This window comes from Aptenodytes patagonicus, chromosome 1 (assembly GCF_965638725.1).
Source record: "Aptenodytes patagonicus chromosome 1, bAptPat1.pri.cur, whole genome shotgun sequence".
Lineage (NCBI taxonomy): Eukaryota > Metazoa > Chordata > Aves > Sphenisciformes > Spheniscidae > Aptenodytes > Aptenodytes patagonicus.
This window is the reverse complement of record NC_134949.1, coordinates 126757971-126774156: the sequence shown is the minus strand read 5'-3', so window position 1 is coordinate 126774156 and position 16186 is coordinate 126757971. Positions and strand designations below refer to the sequence as shown.

Here is a 16186-nt window from a genome sequence, read left to right as displayed (position 1 = left end):
AGTAACTGGATCATGACTAAAAAAATTATACTAGCCATGCTCTATCAGTGCAGCCTCATCGACTTGGCTGCTTCCACAAGCACAAAACAGATGCAACAGGGCAGAATTTAACTCCATTGCTTAACAAGAGTATTAAAACCTTCAGATTTTTTTTTTCTTCAAATTTCCTATTAACTAGGTGCATCACTTCACTTGAAATTCCTTTCTTCTCATCTGCCATAAAAGCCTACCCTCTGAAGATCAGCAAGAGACAGAGCAGAGGTCTCATTCTCATTTACCCAGGAACCTGACCACTGCATGTTCCATCTTCTCCTCTCTCCTGTAGCAGATGTACTGCAATTATAAACAACATTTATTATTATTCTAAACATGCAAAGCAGGAAGAAATATGATTCTTACACAAAAGATGTAGGCTGTAGATACTAAATGAGAGGCAGATGGTAAATTATCTTGTAAAGCCAAGGTCTCTGCCATTTATTTTTCTTTGGAACAGATATGTAACAAAAAACGAACAAACAAAAAAGAGGTTAACTCAGTCAACTATTATGTAATTCCACATACTTCTTTCTGATAAGAATTTGGACAGCTTCATCTCTATCCTCTCTGAAGAGAATTAAGTCTTCAGAATGCATCTGTTTCTCCCCCTGAAATCAGCGAAGTCTAAATGAACTGTAAATGAGAATACAAGCCTAACAGCGACAAGAAAGTGCAATCGGGAAACGCAGTTACAAAGGTTCCCGAAGAGTGACTCAAGACATACTGCAGCATGCGTCTCCAGCCACACCATTTCCTAGACAGAATTATTTTGTCCTCATTCCAGAGACACTTACATAGCACTAGTCCTTCTGTATTTTATACTACCGCTTACATTCTGTATCAAATATTCATTCTAAAATCTTCTTTTCTAAGAGACGAAGTATCCAAAGGCCAAATTAAATGCAAACATCTGCACTAAAGCACATAATTCACAAGGGAGCCATTTTCAAATATATGAATCATCACCAATGGGATATTTCAACAGGCCTCCTGATAATTATTTCAGGAACAAATGAAATATATAAGAACATCTACTTGTAGGAATCTATTGAGATTCAAATAGTTACTGAAAACAACCAAAATTGCTTGGCCTTCTATGTATGTGCTGTGACCCTTTTCCATCACACTTAACGTGTTGTTTTGGGGATGAACAAGTTAAAGAATTGGTTGAAAAGGGCAGTAATTCTCCCATACATATTTTATTATACCGTAAATCCTTTTCATGTATTTGAAAGTTGGTGAAAAAGCGACTACATCTGGACGGATTTGGGGACCCTCAGTCTTTCCATTTCCTAATTAACAAGAAGAAGATGCCTGCTACAGCTTGGTCCTGGGCTTGATGAGGAGGACTCTGCCAGTCCTAAGCACTAAAGCTGTGCTTGTGAACTACCTTCATACTAGAGAACTAAATTTTCCACTTGGTACTGTCTAAGTAAGGACTGGTGGTTTTGCTGTCCTCTGTACCAATGGTGTTAAACAAAAATTGCTAGCTTCTAGGTTCAAAGCAGGCACAGTGGGCAGGCAATCTGAACCACCAACATCTCAGCTTGTTACTGTCCCAGTGCTTTTGATAGAGAAAAAAGACAGATCTTTTGCAGAAGTCTCTGATACAAAATTTGGTAATATAAATCGCATGTGATGTCTTTTGGAAGTAATACCTAAAAAAAGAGGGCCACTTTGTCATCTTACATGGATGTCATGTTTCAACATAGTCTTTTATTAAAATTCTTAAATAAATGAATCTCACAAGAAGGTAGATGGCCGGTTCTCAAATAAATGAGGAAGCAGATAAAGCAACAGGAAACAAAAGAGTAGGAGTCAGCGGTCAATCAATGAAAAAAGCTTACCCAAGTCTCAGGGAATCTTTATCAGGCTATGTGCTGTTCACCTTACTCCTGAATGGTTTGAAAAAGGAGGCAAATAGCGAGGTGACAGCGTGAACACCAAAAGCCCACTTAGGTTCAGGGGGCAAGTGAATGATTTTACAAAAGAAAAATCCGTCAAAAGCTAGTAAATACAAAGATACTACAACTAGCTCAGGAAACCTCTGAGCTGCAAGCTGCGAGAACCCAGGGGAACACTACTACACACTTGCCTGCACTTGAACTCTTCCCCAAGCATTCAGCTCTACCTGCTGAGAAGGGACACCGGACCAGGTGGACCTTCTCTGACTTTGTATAATGGCAAGCTGACCTAAACTCCCAGCTTATTTTTGTCAAAAACCCAGTCTCATGTTAGAGATATATCCTTACGCATCTCAAGAGTGCAAGTCAGAGAGGTTCTGGGGATAAGGCATGGCCTTTTCGGCTAATGCATTTAGGTTTTGCCTCAAGGACATTCATCTTGAGACTGAACACCCACCCTTCAGTTTGCAATGCTTTAATTTTAAATCCCAATCAGTTCATTCCTGTATGCTAAACTATCATGTAAATTTTGCTGGGATTGTCCTTGCATGTTGTTTCGAGTAAGTCTTGAGATGTTAATTTTAATAGTAAGACCAAACACTGTTTTCTAATAGAGGACAAAGGTAGCCATCAGTTTAACGGGTACAGTTGTGAATTATAATGCAGTTGAGTATTCCTTGTGAGTGTCTGCCACATTTTGAGTAGTATCATGTTCCCTGAACTTTGTCTTCCCAAAGCCAGCCAGTTTACCTACAAGAACAATGCTATAGGGAAGTGTGAAGCAATTAATTTCTTAGAGAATACAGAGCTGAACTCTGAGATATTAAATCCCCCGAGAACAAAAGACTGGCCTTAGCAAGCAGGTAAGTTTAGACCCCATGGGCTTCCAGAAGGCATTTTCCAAAATGGCATGTAAATACACAAGTAAAAATGGACTCTTAACAGCATTTTTACTTTTGAGCTAGCTTCTATTCTTCGTTGCTTTTGTGATTTCTCTTTCCTTTTACTGAGGTTATGGAGAACCCTGATGAACCATCTGATGGCTGAAGCCTTCAATTGCAAAATGACTCTTGCTTCATCTTCCTTCAGACTTCAGACATATCTTCAGACTATGGACCAAATTCTACTCTGAAACGTGAAAAAAGTACACCCATCTGATGGTGCATGCGGTCTCTACCTCCTTAACACCTCGAGCAAGGCATGACTGCGTATGGGCAGAGGACAGCAAAGCTGTCAGATCCCACTCAGTGTACAGAAAGTTGTAGTAGAGGGCTGTCAGGGTGAGTTACAGCCAGCCCCCAACACATGCTTACTGTGAGATGGAAACAGCAGAGACCATAGCTCAAAATCCCGACAACTCATCATCACCACTGCCATCACCACTTCCCTGGCATATAAAATCTGAAATGATTTAATTGGTATCTCTCTAAAACTTCCTTTCTCGGCCACAAGTTTTCACAACAGCAACTAATAAAATTTGTTGTATTAAAACATCAGCTAGAATGAAAAACAGTCAGGTCATTGTAATGTTTAGTTTTAATAAACAATACAGCAAAGAGAAAGAAGAAAAATATGTTCTACTCACACAAAGACTCAGTGACCAAAACTCACTGAGTCAAACTCAGACACATTTCCAAAAAAAGCTCCAGGTACAAAAAAACCCCCAAACCAAACCCACAACAACAATGGGTTCCGCATGGAGGAAAACAAGTAATGCTGAACTAAGGTCATACTCAGCTGGGAAACGGTAGAAGGATCAGACAAAGGGGCTGACCAAGACTTGTCCCCAGTAACCTCTATTTTATACAACCCATGCAAGAGGATGCTAGGAAGAGTTTTGTATCACTTAATAAAACACTGTGAACTATGCCGGTAACAGTGACTACTCAGTATATTTTTACCACCTTGAGACAGCTTAAGTGTTAAAAGAAAAACTGCATGGATTTTATCAAGGTTGAAACGCGTTTAGAAATCCTCTGCTAAAAATCATGTTTCATTTTCATTAATTTCACTAACATTTTAAGTCACCGAAAAAGGATCCACAAAATATTTGCTTAAAGAGCTTTTTACTAGTATCGCAGTTCATTTCAACCAGCTTAACTTGGTTATTCTTTCTAACATATGGATCTTAATTTGCATACATCCTGCTCTCCGAGATAAAAACACGCTCTCAGACAAAGCAGGCAAAAATGGATGAAAACAATACAACCCATCTGTCAGAGAAAGGCGGAAAAAAACCCCCAACAAACCCTCTCTCGGAAAGTGGGTTTTGCTCTTAACTGTTCTGCATCTTTTCCTCCCATCTTAGCAACAGTGCCTGGAGCAGCCAACCAGGGCCCGGGCGGAGGGGTGAGAGCATCACCGACGGGTTACTGCAGTGCATTGCCCGCCAGTAACCGCGCCGGGCGAGACCCAGACCGTGCATGCGGCACCTCTACCGCAGTGCACCTGCTGGGGATGAGGACAGGCTTTTTCTGACTCCTCCAGCAAGGATTAGCAAATAATTTAGGGCAAATCCTCCCCTCCTCGCCCCCCCTCCCCTTTTTCATTTGGGTCTTCAGATGTCTCGGGGGGGGGGGCGGGTAAAATCTTGTAAATGAAGTCACAGAAAGGATGCAGCAAAAAAAGCCTAACTAAATAAAAAGAAACAGGTCTGTCCAAGCGCACGTACCAGAACTAATTCGCAACAGAGCACCAAAGCAAACCAGTGAAACCCAGCCTGTTTAAATCTCTGCTGATGATTTGACAGTGGGTTAAGTTTCCATCTTATGCAGAGATCAGTACTAACGTAATACACAGACCTCTTCGCTGAAATGTAGGTATCTAGCTGTTTTGATGATGCTATCTTGGACTGTGACGGCCACTTTTTGTGTTTCATGAATATCAAGCAACCTGCCAAAGACTCCGTGTTTCCCCATCGGACACGACAGAGCCATCCAGAATAAGCACAGTCCTTCATTCCCCTCCTTCCACTCCTGCCGTTTAATGTGCTGAATCTCAAAGCTATGAAACTTTGAGACACAGCACCTCTCCGGCTGATTGTTTCCACAGGGTCTGAGCCATTAGAACAAACCCAAAATAACAGAAATATCACATTTTCTGCTGAGCATGAATTTCTGTATTGCTACTAAACCGCTCCATAAAAATACCCAGCCACATTTTGACCGGCTGGAGCCCGTTCCCTCAGAGGTTACTGAAGACCAAATTCTACCAGAACTTGCACTTGAACGCAGCATAAATGAGTCATTACAGTCCTAAAAATAACAACGGAGAAATTTCCAACTAAAATGCTGCCTAATTAACCATGAATACTGACAAGTATGAGGGGAAAAAAGTAATCCCTGAGTTGTTGTGGAGTTTTGAAAGCCAATTTATTACTCCTTTCTTCCTGGAGGCGCTCAAATTATGTAGGAACAATATTTCCATTTCCATCCTACATTATAACAAAAACACCTAGAAACAACAGGACAAATGTCCTTTGGTGGGTGTATAGAATCTATTTATCTTTTCAAAGTAAAGCTGAATGAATTTGACCAAGACAGAAGGCTCCAAAGTACTTTTCATGCCCTCTTCATATTTGGGACTATCCATAATTTTATCCCCAAACCACTCATTCTATTCAGATTACTTTATGGCACTTTTAACAAAACTGGCAGAAACCTAAGGCAGTGACTTTCCTCCAAAATCCTCTCAGTTTTTCAGGCAGTCCTAGAATTAAAACCTACGCGTCTATAATTTTTCTATAAACTGATAAAACCAGTATATGTTTCTGTGGTTTGCATTTCAAACTGCAGTTTAAACAGACAGTTCAGAAGCCAAGATAAGACCCACTTTCAGATCTCTTTCTCAACCCTTCGATAAATGGCTTTGTGACAAGACACTGAAATTTTGGACACAGTTTGCTCTGAAGCTCTGTGGGTCTTGCTTTTCCTCGTTTAAGAAGCCCATACTGGATCTAACAGAGGACTCTCCCCTTCTTCTTCCCCTCCAAGCCAGCCGGCTCCCTCTTTCTGAACGAAAGAAGGCATTCTCGGACTAAACAGCCCTACTACTTCTTTGTGTGCTGAAGTTTCCTTTTTCTGGCTTTGCCAGTTCATCTTCATCTTACAACACACTGTCTCTGCTCCAGCAGTCCTGCAGCTCTCTTTCTTACACAAATCTGGAACCTTGCTGACCACAGGAGACCCCTGGCACATGCTTGAACAAAGGCAGGATTCAAAGATCAAGACACATTTTTGGTTCTGGAAGATCCTTACCCTCACAAGATCTGGATTAAGTCACTTATCAATCTCTTTCCTTCAAAATTGAAGAAATAGATGATTCTACCAGTTGACTAATTCCCTAAAAGCTTTATGGGGAAAATGCCAAAGTCATCTGAGACCTTCTGAAACTTTTAGCTCTGTAACCTTTTCCACATTCCCATATTGTAAGAACTCCTACTGAACAGAATGGGTCAGATATAGCTTCTTTGATCAAGGACTCACCTACCAGATTCCTTCCCTGTTAATACCACTGACTTCAGGAGGAATTACAACATGAATAAATCAGGTCCAGAGTCATACCAATCTTTGCTATGAATTTGATAAAACCTCATTAAAATGACTAGAACAGCATTTATCATGTAAATCTGAGAATGAAAATGCCCTTCCTTATTTTTAAAGAGAAAATGAAATTTCATAGATAAATTAGGCATTTTAAGGCTGAGACACAAATCAATGAAAAACTCTAATTTGAAGTCTGTGATGGCTTATTTAGCTTCTTTGTTGTTGACAAGCAATGCAAATTCGCATTTCTTTGTGCTTTTAATAAAAAAGTAAATGATGTTACATACCATGAGTTTCATTGTCTGAACAATACAGCTAGGTACAGAACACAATGGCAGCATTACTAATTATTCCTCCTTTTGTTAATTTAGAGCCTAACCTTAACATTACTTTGCAATACCATTTTTACTGAAGGGAGTACATTTTTTTGTTCAATGTTGGTCTTTAGCTGAATTCCTCTCCAATGTGCTGGCACAAATTGTCTTTGCAAGGAAACTATACTTCTCCCTTTGTGATCCAACACTCATGAAAGGTTTTAACTAATTCATTACAGTCATGGAGAAAGATGTAGGAAGAGCAGAATTTTTTCCCAAGCTCCATTTCAGAATAGAAACACCATTAATTTAAAAGGCACATTTTCATAACAGCATCCCTTATCGCTTACTGCCACAACCAGCACCCAAGGACAATGTGAACTGAGAGATATCTCCCATCTTATTTTTTTTTTCAGCTTGTGCATACAAGTTTACTCTTTTTTAAAAATGTGTTGTATTTCCTACACTGGGCTTTGTACCTGCAGGAATGTGTTTTCTGCTACTCTTCTCATAAAAAAGTGACTTTAAAAATTTCACATCACGGCAATGACAGATCCTTTTACCACAGGGAACCCACAGGGAGTGTAGAGCTAAAACATCCACCAGTGTTTCAAGGCACAATATTGCCCTTTTGTTGAGCAGAGACAGATTAAAAACCATTGCAAAGTCCCAGTTTCCCACTGGGGGAGAAACCAGTAAGAGGCATTCAGAATAGTTTTAGGTGTAATGTATTCATCTACAAGCCCACCAGTTTTAAATAGAGATAGCCCAAATTGCACACAAATTCTATTGCAGAACCACTAAAAACAATTCAAGGAATCTGACAGTTCGGTCCTTACCTTCATTTGAGACAACTTAGACAACTCAGTTTTCTATTTCTCTAGTGGAAAACCTTTTCTATTAAAAGCAACACATTGGGTCAGTCCCTGGAGTAAAGAACATGGCTGTGAGGAAAGTTTGTTTATAGAAGGTTTCTATAACCTGGCTAGCAATTCACTGAATCATAGAAGTGCGGCTTGGAAGGGACCTCTGGAGGTCACCTAGTCCAGCCTTCTGCTCAAAGCTAGACGATCACCAATGCAAGATCAGGTCAGCTGTGGCTCTGCCCAGCCAAATTTCCTACACCCCCTGGTATGGAGAAAGCATACCATCTCTGGATGACCTGTTCCAGTGCTGCACCAACCTCCCGGTGAACGGATATTTCCTAACGTCCACCATAAGCCACCCAAACTGCAGTATGTGACCATTGGCTCTTGTACATCAGCTGGCACTACTGACAGGAGTTTGGCTCCACTGTCTTTATGGCTGCCCTCTAGGTAGTCGTACACCAGAATGAGATCATCCCCTAGCTTTCCCTTCACTAGACCGAACACGCCCAGCCTCCTCAGCCTCTCTTTGTAGGTCCCCTGACCAATTTTTTACCCCTCTGACAGACCCTTTCCAGCTTCCCAATATCTCTGTTGATCTGGAGGGACCAAAACTGGATACGGTATTCCAGTTGTACTCTCACCAACGTTGAGAAGGGTAACAACTTGCCTCCATCTGGCCAGGTCCTCCAAAGGTAGCTTATTATGCGGTTTACCTTACTTGCAGTGAGAATACATTTTGGCTCACATTCAGCTTGGCATCGACTGTAAACCCCCTCAAGTCTTTTTTAGAACCTTGGCTAGCAGAAAAGTGCCAAGACCTGCTGGCAGACAGCATGCCTCACAGCAACTCAGAAGCTGTCCTTAGTGGTCCAAGGAAAGACATATGGTGCAAGACCAGGTGAGGAGGGGAGAATATGAATTCCTGCTCACAGACAGCCAGAAAAGTGTAATCTCCTCTTTAAAATCTAAGTGTAGTGACACAGTCATAGCCAGCCATGCCCTAGAGCTAAATACCGCAACTGGTCCTGTTCAGCAGCAGTACATTTTGTCAGGATGTGCCATTTTGTTCAAGCCAAGTCACTCAGACATGTCCGCAAATGTGGACAGACATTTTTGGTCTAGAGCCCCTCGATCCCTTTTGGCCAGTAAGAAAGAGATCCAGTTAAAACCCTCAAGTTTTTAAATCTTACATGAGACACTATGGCATAGTTCCATTTCTTGGGGGGAAAAAAACTTCAACATTTGAGTTTGTTCTGGTAAGATCAAAAATAATTTTGAATGTACGAAAGTTGCTGCCAAACCAAGTTGTCCTCCTATGGACAGTATGGCTACATGTAATTTTAATAATTAAAAGAAGGCAGGTGTGTGTACATACAGTTTTGATGTTGAAAAAACCATTAAAGCCTCAAGTTTGCACATCCTTCAACAAATTAATAACTGTATGCACAGGCTGTCCACATACAGTAGCACTTCCATGGCCATAGATCCAGTGTTTTTCATACCACACGTTTTTAGACTATTAAAGCCTTGGTGTTGTGATAATGACACAATTTCCAGACAGCAGGAATGTACTTTGTGAAACAATTTCAAGTGGATTTACAGATTCAGGGCAAGTGCAGGTATCAAGTATGGCTCAGGTGAGCGGCGCGTTGGCAAGGGCTTATCTCTTAAAAAGAACTAAAGCACACAACCATACCAATTTATGTTACTAAGAGAGAATTCCTCAAGGAAGAGCAATTATGTCATTTAGTACACAAAATTCTCCTTAAGATTTCAGTATTTTCTCTTGGGCTTACTTCTTCTCACTAGCAGGAATTTACTGCACGACCTAGTTTTCCTTTCAGAGATGACGAGTCACACACACACACAAAAACCCAAAAACTCTCTAGGAAACACATGGCTACACAAAGCAGGTGAAAGTATAAAAAGAAGAAATGCAAAGCAGAAAAAAGGACAGAGCCACCTTACACCCACCTTTCAGAACTGGAATAGACCAAGAACATATGAAGAAGAGAGCTGAATATGCCCTCCTTACTCCCATCAGTAAATCAGCACCAGAAGAATTGTCTCAGAGCCAACTATAAGTGAAACTGGATTGTGAGAGGAAAGTGGTAACACTTCACTTCCTTGAGATGCATTCGATATCTCTATCATTTTGGTGTGCCCTGTGTTGCAGGCTGTGAACGCTTTGCTGTGTATTATTAGCATAGTAATAAACCCCCCACGGCAGGGGGGTTAGACTAGGTGACCTTTAGAGGTCCCTTCCAAACCAAACTATTCTGTGATTCTATAAAATAGCTAGCAAGAGCATCCTGGTCCTTGACTAAACCTCAGGATTCAGTCCTAGCAATAGCCAGTGATTGGCTTCACCAAGGGCAAGTCCTGCCTGACTGACCAAGTGGCCTTCTGTGATGGAGTGACTACGTCAGTGGACACGGGAAGGGCTACAGATGTCGTCTCTCTGGACCTCTGTAAGGCCTTTGACACGGTCCCCCACAACATCCTTCTCTCTAAACTGGAGAGGTATGGATTTGATGGGTGGACTGTCCGGTGGGTGAGGAACTGGTTAGGTGGTTGCATCCAGAGGGTAGTGGTCAACAGCTCAATGTCCAGATGGAGATCGGTGACGAGTGGCGTCCCGCAGGGGTCCGTATTGGGACCGGTACTGTTTAATATCTTCATCAGTGACATAGACAGTGGGATCGAGCGCACCCTCAGCAAGTTTGCAGATGACACCAAGCTGAGTGGTGCGGTTGACATGCCAGAGGGACGGGATGCCATCCAGAGGGACCTGGACAAGCTCGAGAAGTGGGCCCCTGTGAACCTCATGAGGTTTAACAAGGCCAAGTGCAAGGTCCTGCCCCTGGGTCGGGGCAACCCCCGGTATCAATACAGGCTGGGGGATGAAGGGATTGAGAGCAGCCCTGCCGAGAAGGACTTGGGGGTACCGGTGGATGAAAAGCTGGACATGAGCCAGCAATGTGTGCTCGCAGCCCAGGCGGCCAATCGTATCCTGGGCTGCGCCAAAAGCAGCGTGGCCAGCAGGTCGAGGGAGGTGATTCTGCCCCTCTACTCTGCTCTGGCGAGACCCCACCTGGAGTACTGCATCCAGCTCTGGAGCCCTCAGCATAAGACAGACACGGACCTGTTGGAGCAGGTCCAGAAGAGGGCCGCAAAAACAATCAGGGGGATGGAACACCTCTCCTATGAGGAAAGGCTGAGAGAGTTGGGGTTGTTCAGCCTAGAGAAGAGAAGGCTTCGGGGAGACCTTATTGCAGCCTATCAGTACTTAAAGGGGCTTATAAAAAAGATGGGGACAAACTTTTTAGCAGGGCCTGTTGCGACAGGACAAGGGGGAATGGCTTTAAACTAAAGGGGGGTAGTTTTAGATTAGATATGAGGAAGAAATTTTTTACGCTGAGGGTGGTGAAACACTGGCACAGGTTGCCCAGAGAGGTGGTGGATGCCCCATCCCTGGAAACATTCCAGGTCAGGTTGGAGGGGGCTCTGAGCAACCTGATCGAGTTGAAGATGTCCCTGCTCATTGCAGGGGGCTTGGACTAGATGACCTTTAGAGGTTCCTTCCAACCCAAACTATTCTATGATTCTATGATTCTATGATTTCATCAGTTAAAAGAAATGGTGAGGTTAGAGAGACCCATTGTAGAACACCAAGAGACATGGATGGGCTGACATTCCTATAGGTCACAGCATTTATTTCCAAACACAGCATTTTAAGAGAGTAATTTTTATCCTGGATTCAAATGCCTTCTGAAATTCTGAGATGCCTGCTGTTCTGAAAGAGTTCTGAAAAAAATAAGTATCTCACAAAACAGCCAATTGCAAAAGTAAAAAAAGCATCCTCTTTCCCCCCACCCCCATCTTTAAACTACTGCATGCTCTACCCACCCTCAACAATAAATTGTAGACATGCAAGATCACAGGACAGATATTTGGCAGCACAGCAATACTATATTTACTTCAGATAATTGAGAATTGGGAGGCAAAAACAAGCAGTTGTGTGAACTACTGCATCTACAGTTTCTTGGAGTGCAAGGGGCCGTATACCCCACTGCATCAGGCTCCAGGAAAGTTCCCTGGTGCCAGCTGAGGGGCAGTGGGTATATCAAGAAGCCAAGCAAAAAGCAACTGTGAAAACATGTTCTCTTTACTCGCTTTGTTCGCCATCCACAACAGACTCATTCCACCTATCATGACCACCCACATGGGCAATAACGTTTGTATGTTAGCGAGAACATTGTTTTTCTCACCTTTCTTCCTCCACCATGGCCCCTCTTGGATAGAGTATGACAGTTCTTTAAACTCAATATTCACAGCTGGTCTGCGGGGTAGGTAGGAGAAACGATGAGCTTCTGTCAGAGTATTGTCTACCTTTTTTAAATGTCCATTCATCAGTCGAATGTCTTGGTTATCTGTGCCATTTGAGACCACTTCATCCACTGAAACACACACTGACTTTGGCTCGGCCATGGTACAAGCAGAATTGCTGCCGTTCTAGAGGGAAAAAGTTGGAGAAAGGACAAAGTTCACAGACTTTTGTTTAGGAACACATTTCAAAACCTTCTGCATTAGAAGAATTATTATTTCAATAACACAAGAATCCAGCACAGTAATGCGCTGAAATGTGAAAGGAAAAAAAAATAAAACAATCTTTTGTTTGTTCTGGCAGTGCCTTGACAGAAGAGGTAAAAGAGCTCTTGCACTTGCAGCACACAAAGGGCAGTTCCTTTAGCACCAGTTTCCCCTCAAAGGGTATATACACAGCACATTAGTATCTTCAGAACAGAGTAGCTCTCGCACCAGATTAATAGAACATTTATAAGTTCAGTCCCCATTGTATTTGGTTTCTCATGCACTCAAAGAATTTGGTTCTAGTTACTCTGATTCCAGGGCTTGTATTGGGACAGAGCAGAAGGGGGAAGGGAGCTAGCTGAACTATTATTTGTGCAGACATTTCAAAAGACAACCACTCAAAAAGTCTAAGAGCTCTTATTCCTTTGGATCAGAATACACTTCTGTAAATGTGAAACTGCACAAGTTATACTTCTGCGAATTTTGAAATGTACTATTTTGTGCCTTATTTGCTCCTGCACTGACAGTTCTGCAGACTTTGCAACCTGGAACAGAACAACTTCTTTCCTAGAAGTCTGTTAGGAAAGCACAGTGCTTTCCACCCAAAATCCTTGCACACTGTCCTTGTTTGACAGTGATACCTAATGGAAATCTTATCAGCTACACAAACATATTAAACCCTGCTCCAGTACTTGCACCGTTGACACTGTAAGGTCAATGCTTTATGCTTACAGCCATACCTCTTACTACGCTTTGCCCATCATAGCACTCAGTGCAATTCCACTTGGCATTTTTTGGATCGAATCTTTTTCCCCTCCCCTCCTGACCATGACAATGGCTTGCCACCTGCCTTTCTCTTTTTTTTTATTATGCACACAAAATCTGAACTTCTTCCATTCTTTTTACCTGCACGGGCACCTTGCACCAGTATCAACAGGAGTATAAAGCTGAACGTAAAACAATCATGGATTTTCTTCAGCTAAGCAGAATTTTGAACAGTTCAGAGGCTGTTCATTGTCATCTGCTGTTTGCAGAATGTCATAAGTAGGGTCCAACATCTGCACAGTTGTCTATTAGAAAATTTAGTATTTTTAATGCAGAACTGTATTGGCAAAGACTTCTGTAGCTGGCTTATGTGCTAGGCTTTCCATGCTGTCACATCTGCCCAATAATCTACACGTCCCCAAAGGTATCTCTTGGACAGCATATGTGCTGCACTATTTTTCAAGGCATCAGTGTTGAACACCCTCAAATAAAGAGCTGTCGGTCATGCCACTGTGTCCCCCGACCTGTCCTCCAATGCACCTAAGAAGTCACAGTGCCTCCTTTTCACTGTGCCATTTTCACCCTCTCTGTCATCGTTAGTGGTCTTCCCATTTATGTTGTAAAAGCAGTGCTGCTCAGATCAGTCACTTGTCATGAATGCTGATGAAAAACATTAAAAAAACAGTCCTACATAACCACTATATAGCTAGCATCTTCAGGTTCTTCAAGCACAAGCCCCAAGTTCTGGATGTAAAAATCAGCTCCACTTACCACATTTTCTCAAGAGAGCAATTTTAATCGTGCTCTCAACTTACTCAGAGGTCAGGTATCCAGTAACACTTACTCCCAGTTTCTTAAATAGTTGACTGTAAAGGCATGTAATTTGAACATAACGAGAGTAATGTGAAACATCTTAGAACTGAACAATTAAAGTAGGGCAACCTCCCTCTTCCCTAAAAATTAAGAGAAGGTGAGTTAACATTCTTTCCTGAATGTTTTCAAGGCTTACTTTGGCACTCATAAGCTGTTTGGTTCAGAGGAACCACTGAGCACCTTCACACATCAGAGGGAATATCCAAAAACTAAAACTCAATGAGCAGGTCACCTTCAGTATTCAGGGGACGGTCAGAGCTTCTCCGGTTTAGATCAATTCAAAAAGAAACATCCTTTGGACAAAGTCGTTGTCTCTGCCTACTTAATCATCTGTGAGTATGAAGCCAGAGACTTTTGTTCCTGGGACATTAGACAAACCATTTCCATCACCCAGTGGACTGAAATGCCTGTTTTCAGCAGACGGTGACAGAATCCTGCCAGCCCTCAGTCACACGCCTGCCTCCTCCAGGGACCACCTGCTATGGGCGAGGATCTCCCCCCCTCAAGGACCACCTGCTATGGGCGAGGATCGCCCCCCCAGGGACCACCTGCTATGGGTGAGGATCCCCCCCCCAGGGACCACCTGCTATGGGCTAGGATCACCCCCGAGAGCCTGGGGTGGCGGAAATGGCTCCCAGTCGCGGGATCATCTCTGCTTGCGAAGAGGTGGGCAACTCCGGTGGTTACGACAGCCACAGACTTAGCCGAGCCCTGTGTAAGCAACCGCTCCTCAAACACACCAAACTCCCTTCATACATCCGCTAACATCAACAAACCGTTTCTCCACCGACACACCGACGTGTACGTACAGCCGTGCATTTCAAACTGGTGTCCATTTCAACCCCCCCGCGCACCAGACATGAAGAGCGTTATGTTCTCAAAGACTGCGCTCCCGTCTTACTTGGTTTCATGCAGCTTTATTTCCCACATAGTTTTATTTCGCCCGTAAGGAGCTGGACTGCTTCCCGGCGCCCACCGGGCACGGCAGCAAACGCCCGCCCGTTCCCAGCGGCAGGACGGTCCCACAGGCTCTGCCCGCTCCTTCCCCAGCCACCTCCCCGCTGTGCGTCCCCCCCCCCCCGGCTCCCGCCCATGTGCCGCTCGCCCCGGGTGTTATGCAAAGGTTACGGTCCCTCCGCAAATCTGTTTTGAAAACGACGGGGCGCAGCGGCGCAGGGAGCATGCTCGGAGCAGCCGCTAATCCCCCAGCCTTAGCTACAGCCCAGAGGTAACCAGCGGTCAAGCCCCGCCATGCGCCGTCGTCCCCTCACACACCCCGCCGCCGATCGGGGGCTGCCCCGCACCCCGTACCCGGCACCCCCCGGCGGGACGCAGCCCCGGGCCCGCCGCCCGGCCCCGGTTTTCCCTCAGGGAGAGCGGGAAGGCGCTCCGCGGAGCCTTCGCTCCGTCCCCCGCAGCCCCGCACCTCGTCCGCCCCGGCCGCGCAGCCCCCCCACGCCCGCCCCTCGCCGCGGCCCCGCGGAGGGAGGCAGGGAGGGGAGGGCGCGCCTTACCAAAGCGGTGCCCAGGGAGAAAGCCGCCATCAGACATGCCATGTGCCTCGCTGCCCGCCTGGCTGCTGGCGGCGGCTCCCGCTCCGCCGGCACCGCGCGGAGCCCTCGGGTGCCGCCTCTCCGCCCAGACTGGCTGCGGGAGGCAGGCGGGCAGGCAGGCAGGGAGGGAACGGCCTCCCGCCGCGCTGGGGCCGCCTCCGCCCCGGCTCGCCGCGGCAGGCACGGCCCCCGCCCGCCCCCGCGGTCCCCACCGTGGGGCTGGGGAGAGCCGGCGGGGCGGGGCCGGGGGGCCGGAGGGCCCCAGCCCTTAGGGGCGCCCCTCCGCCGTGGGGAAACGTGGGCAGCGTGCCCCCGCTGTGGGCACCGGCCCGTCCCGCGGGTGGCCGTGGCTTTCCGTCTGCCGAAACAGGCGGCAGACACTTCTCCAGGGGACTGGCCGCTGAAGACGGCTGGACGGGACATCCCTGCGGAGAGCTGCCGGGCATTACCTCCGCACTCATAACTGGCACAGCTTGCGGCCCGGCTTCCTAATGAGCTCCCGGAGAGGATGCGGGATGGCATTCCCCGAGGGGATGGGGAATCAAAGCACCATCTAATTGCGCCTTGTGCCATCCCGCCCGCGTGAGGAGACGGCTCCTCTGGCCCTGGGACTCACACGCCATTGATTTATGAGCTGAGCAAGCCATTGTGGTTCAGAAATGGAGAGAAAGGAAGGTTGACACTTGAGTTTCCATCTTCGTTCATTTTTTCCTCAAATCAAAGACCTGTATTTCA

At 45.1% G+C, this 16186-nt stretch overlaps 1 protein-coding gene across 1 annotated transcript in view; it reads right to left on the bottom strand.

Moving 5' to 3' along the window:
* ABCG1 (ATP binding cassette subfamily G member 1) overlaps window positions 1-15507 on the bottom strand; it is a 63690-nt gene extending 48183 nt beyond the window's left edge. Inside the window, exons 1-2 of the mRNA XM_076354498.1 lie at window positions 15413-15507; window positions 11939-12182 (exon numbers count right to left, since the gene is read on the bottom strand). Coding sequence (XP_076210613.1) covers window positions 11939-12182; window positions 15413-15454 — 286 coding nt within the window. The 5' untranslated portion in view covers window positions 15455-15507. The remainder of the gene's footprint in view (window positions 1-11938; window positions 12183-15412) is intronic.
* Between the last annotated feature and the right edge of the window lie 679 nt (window positions 15508-16186).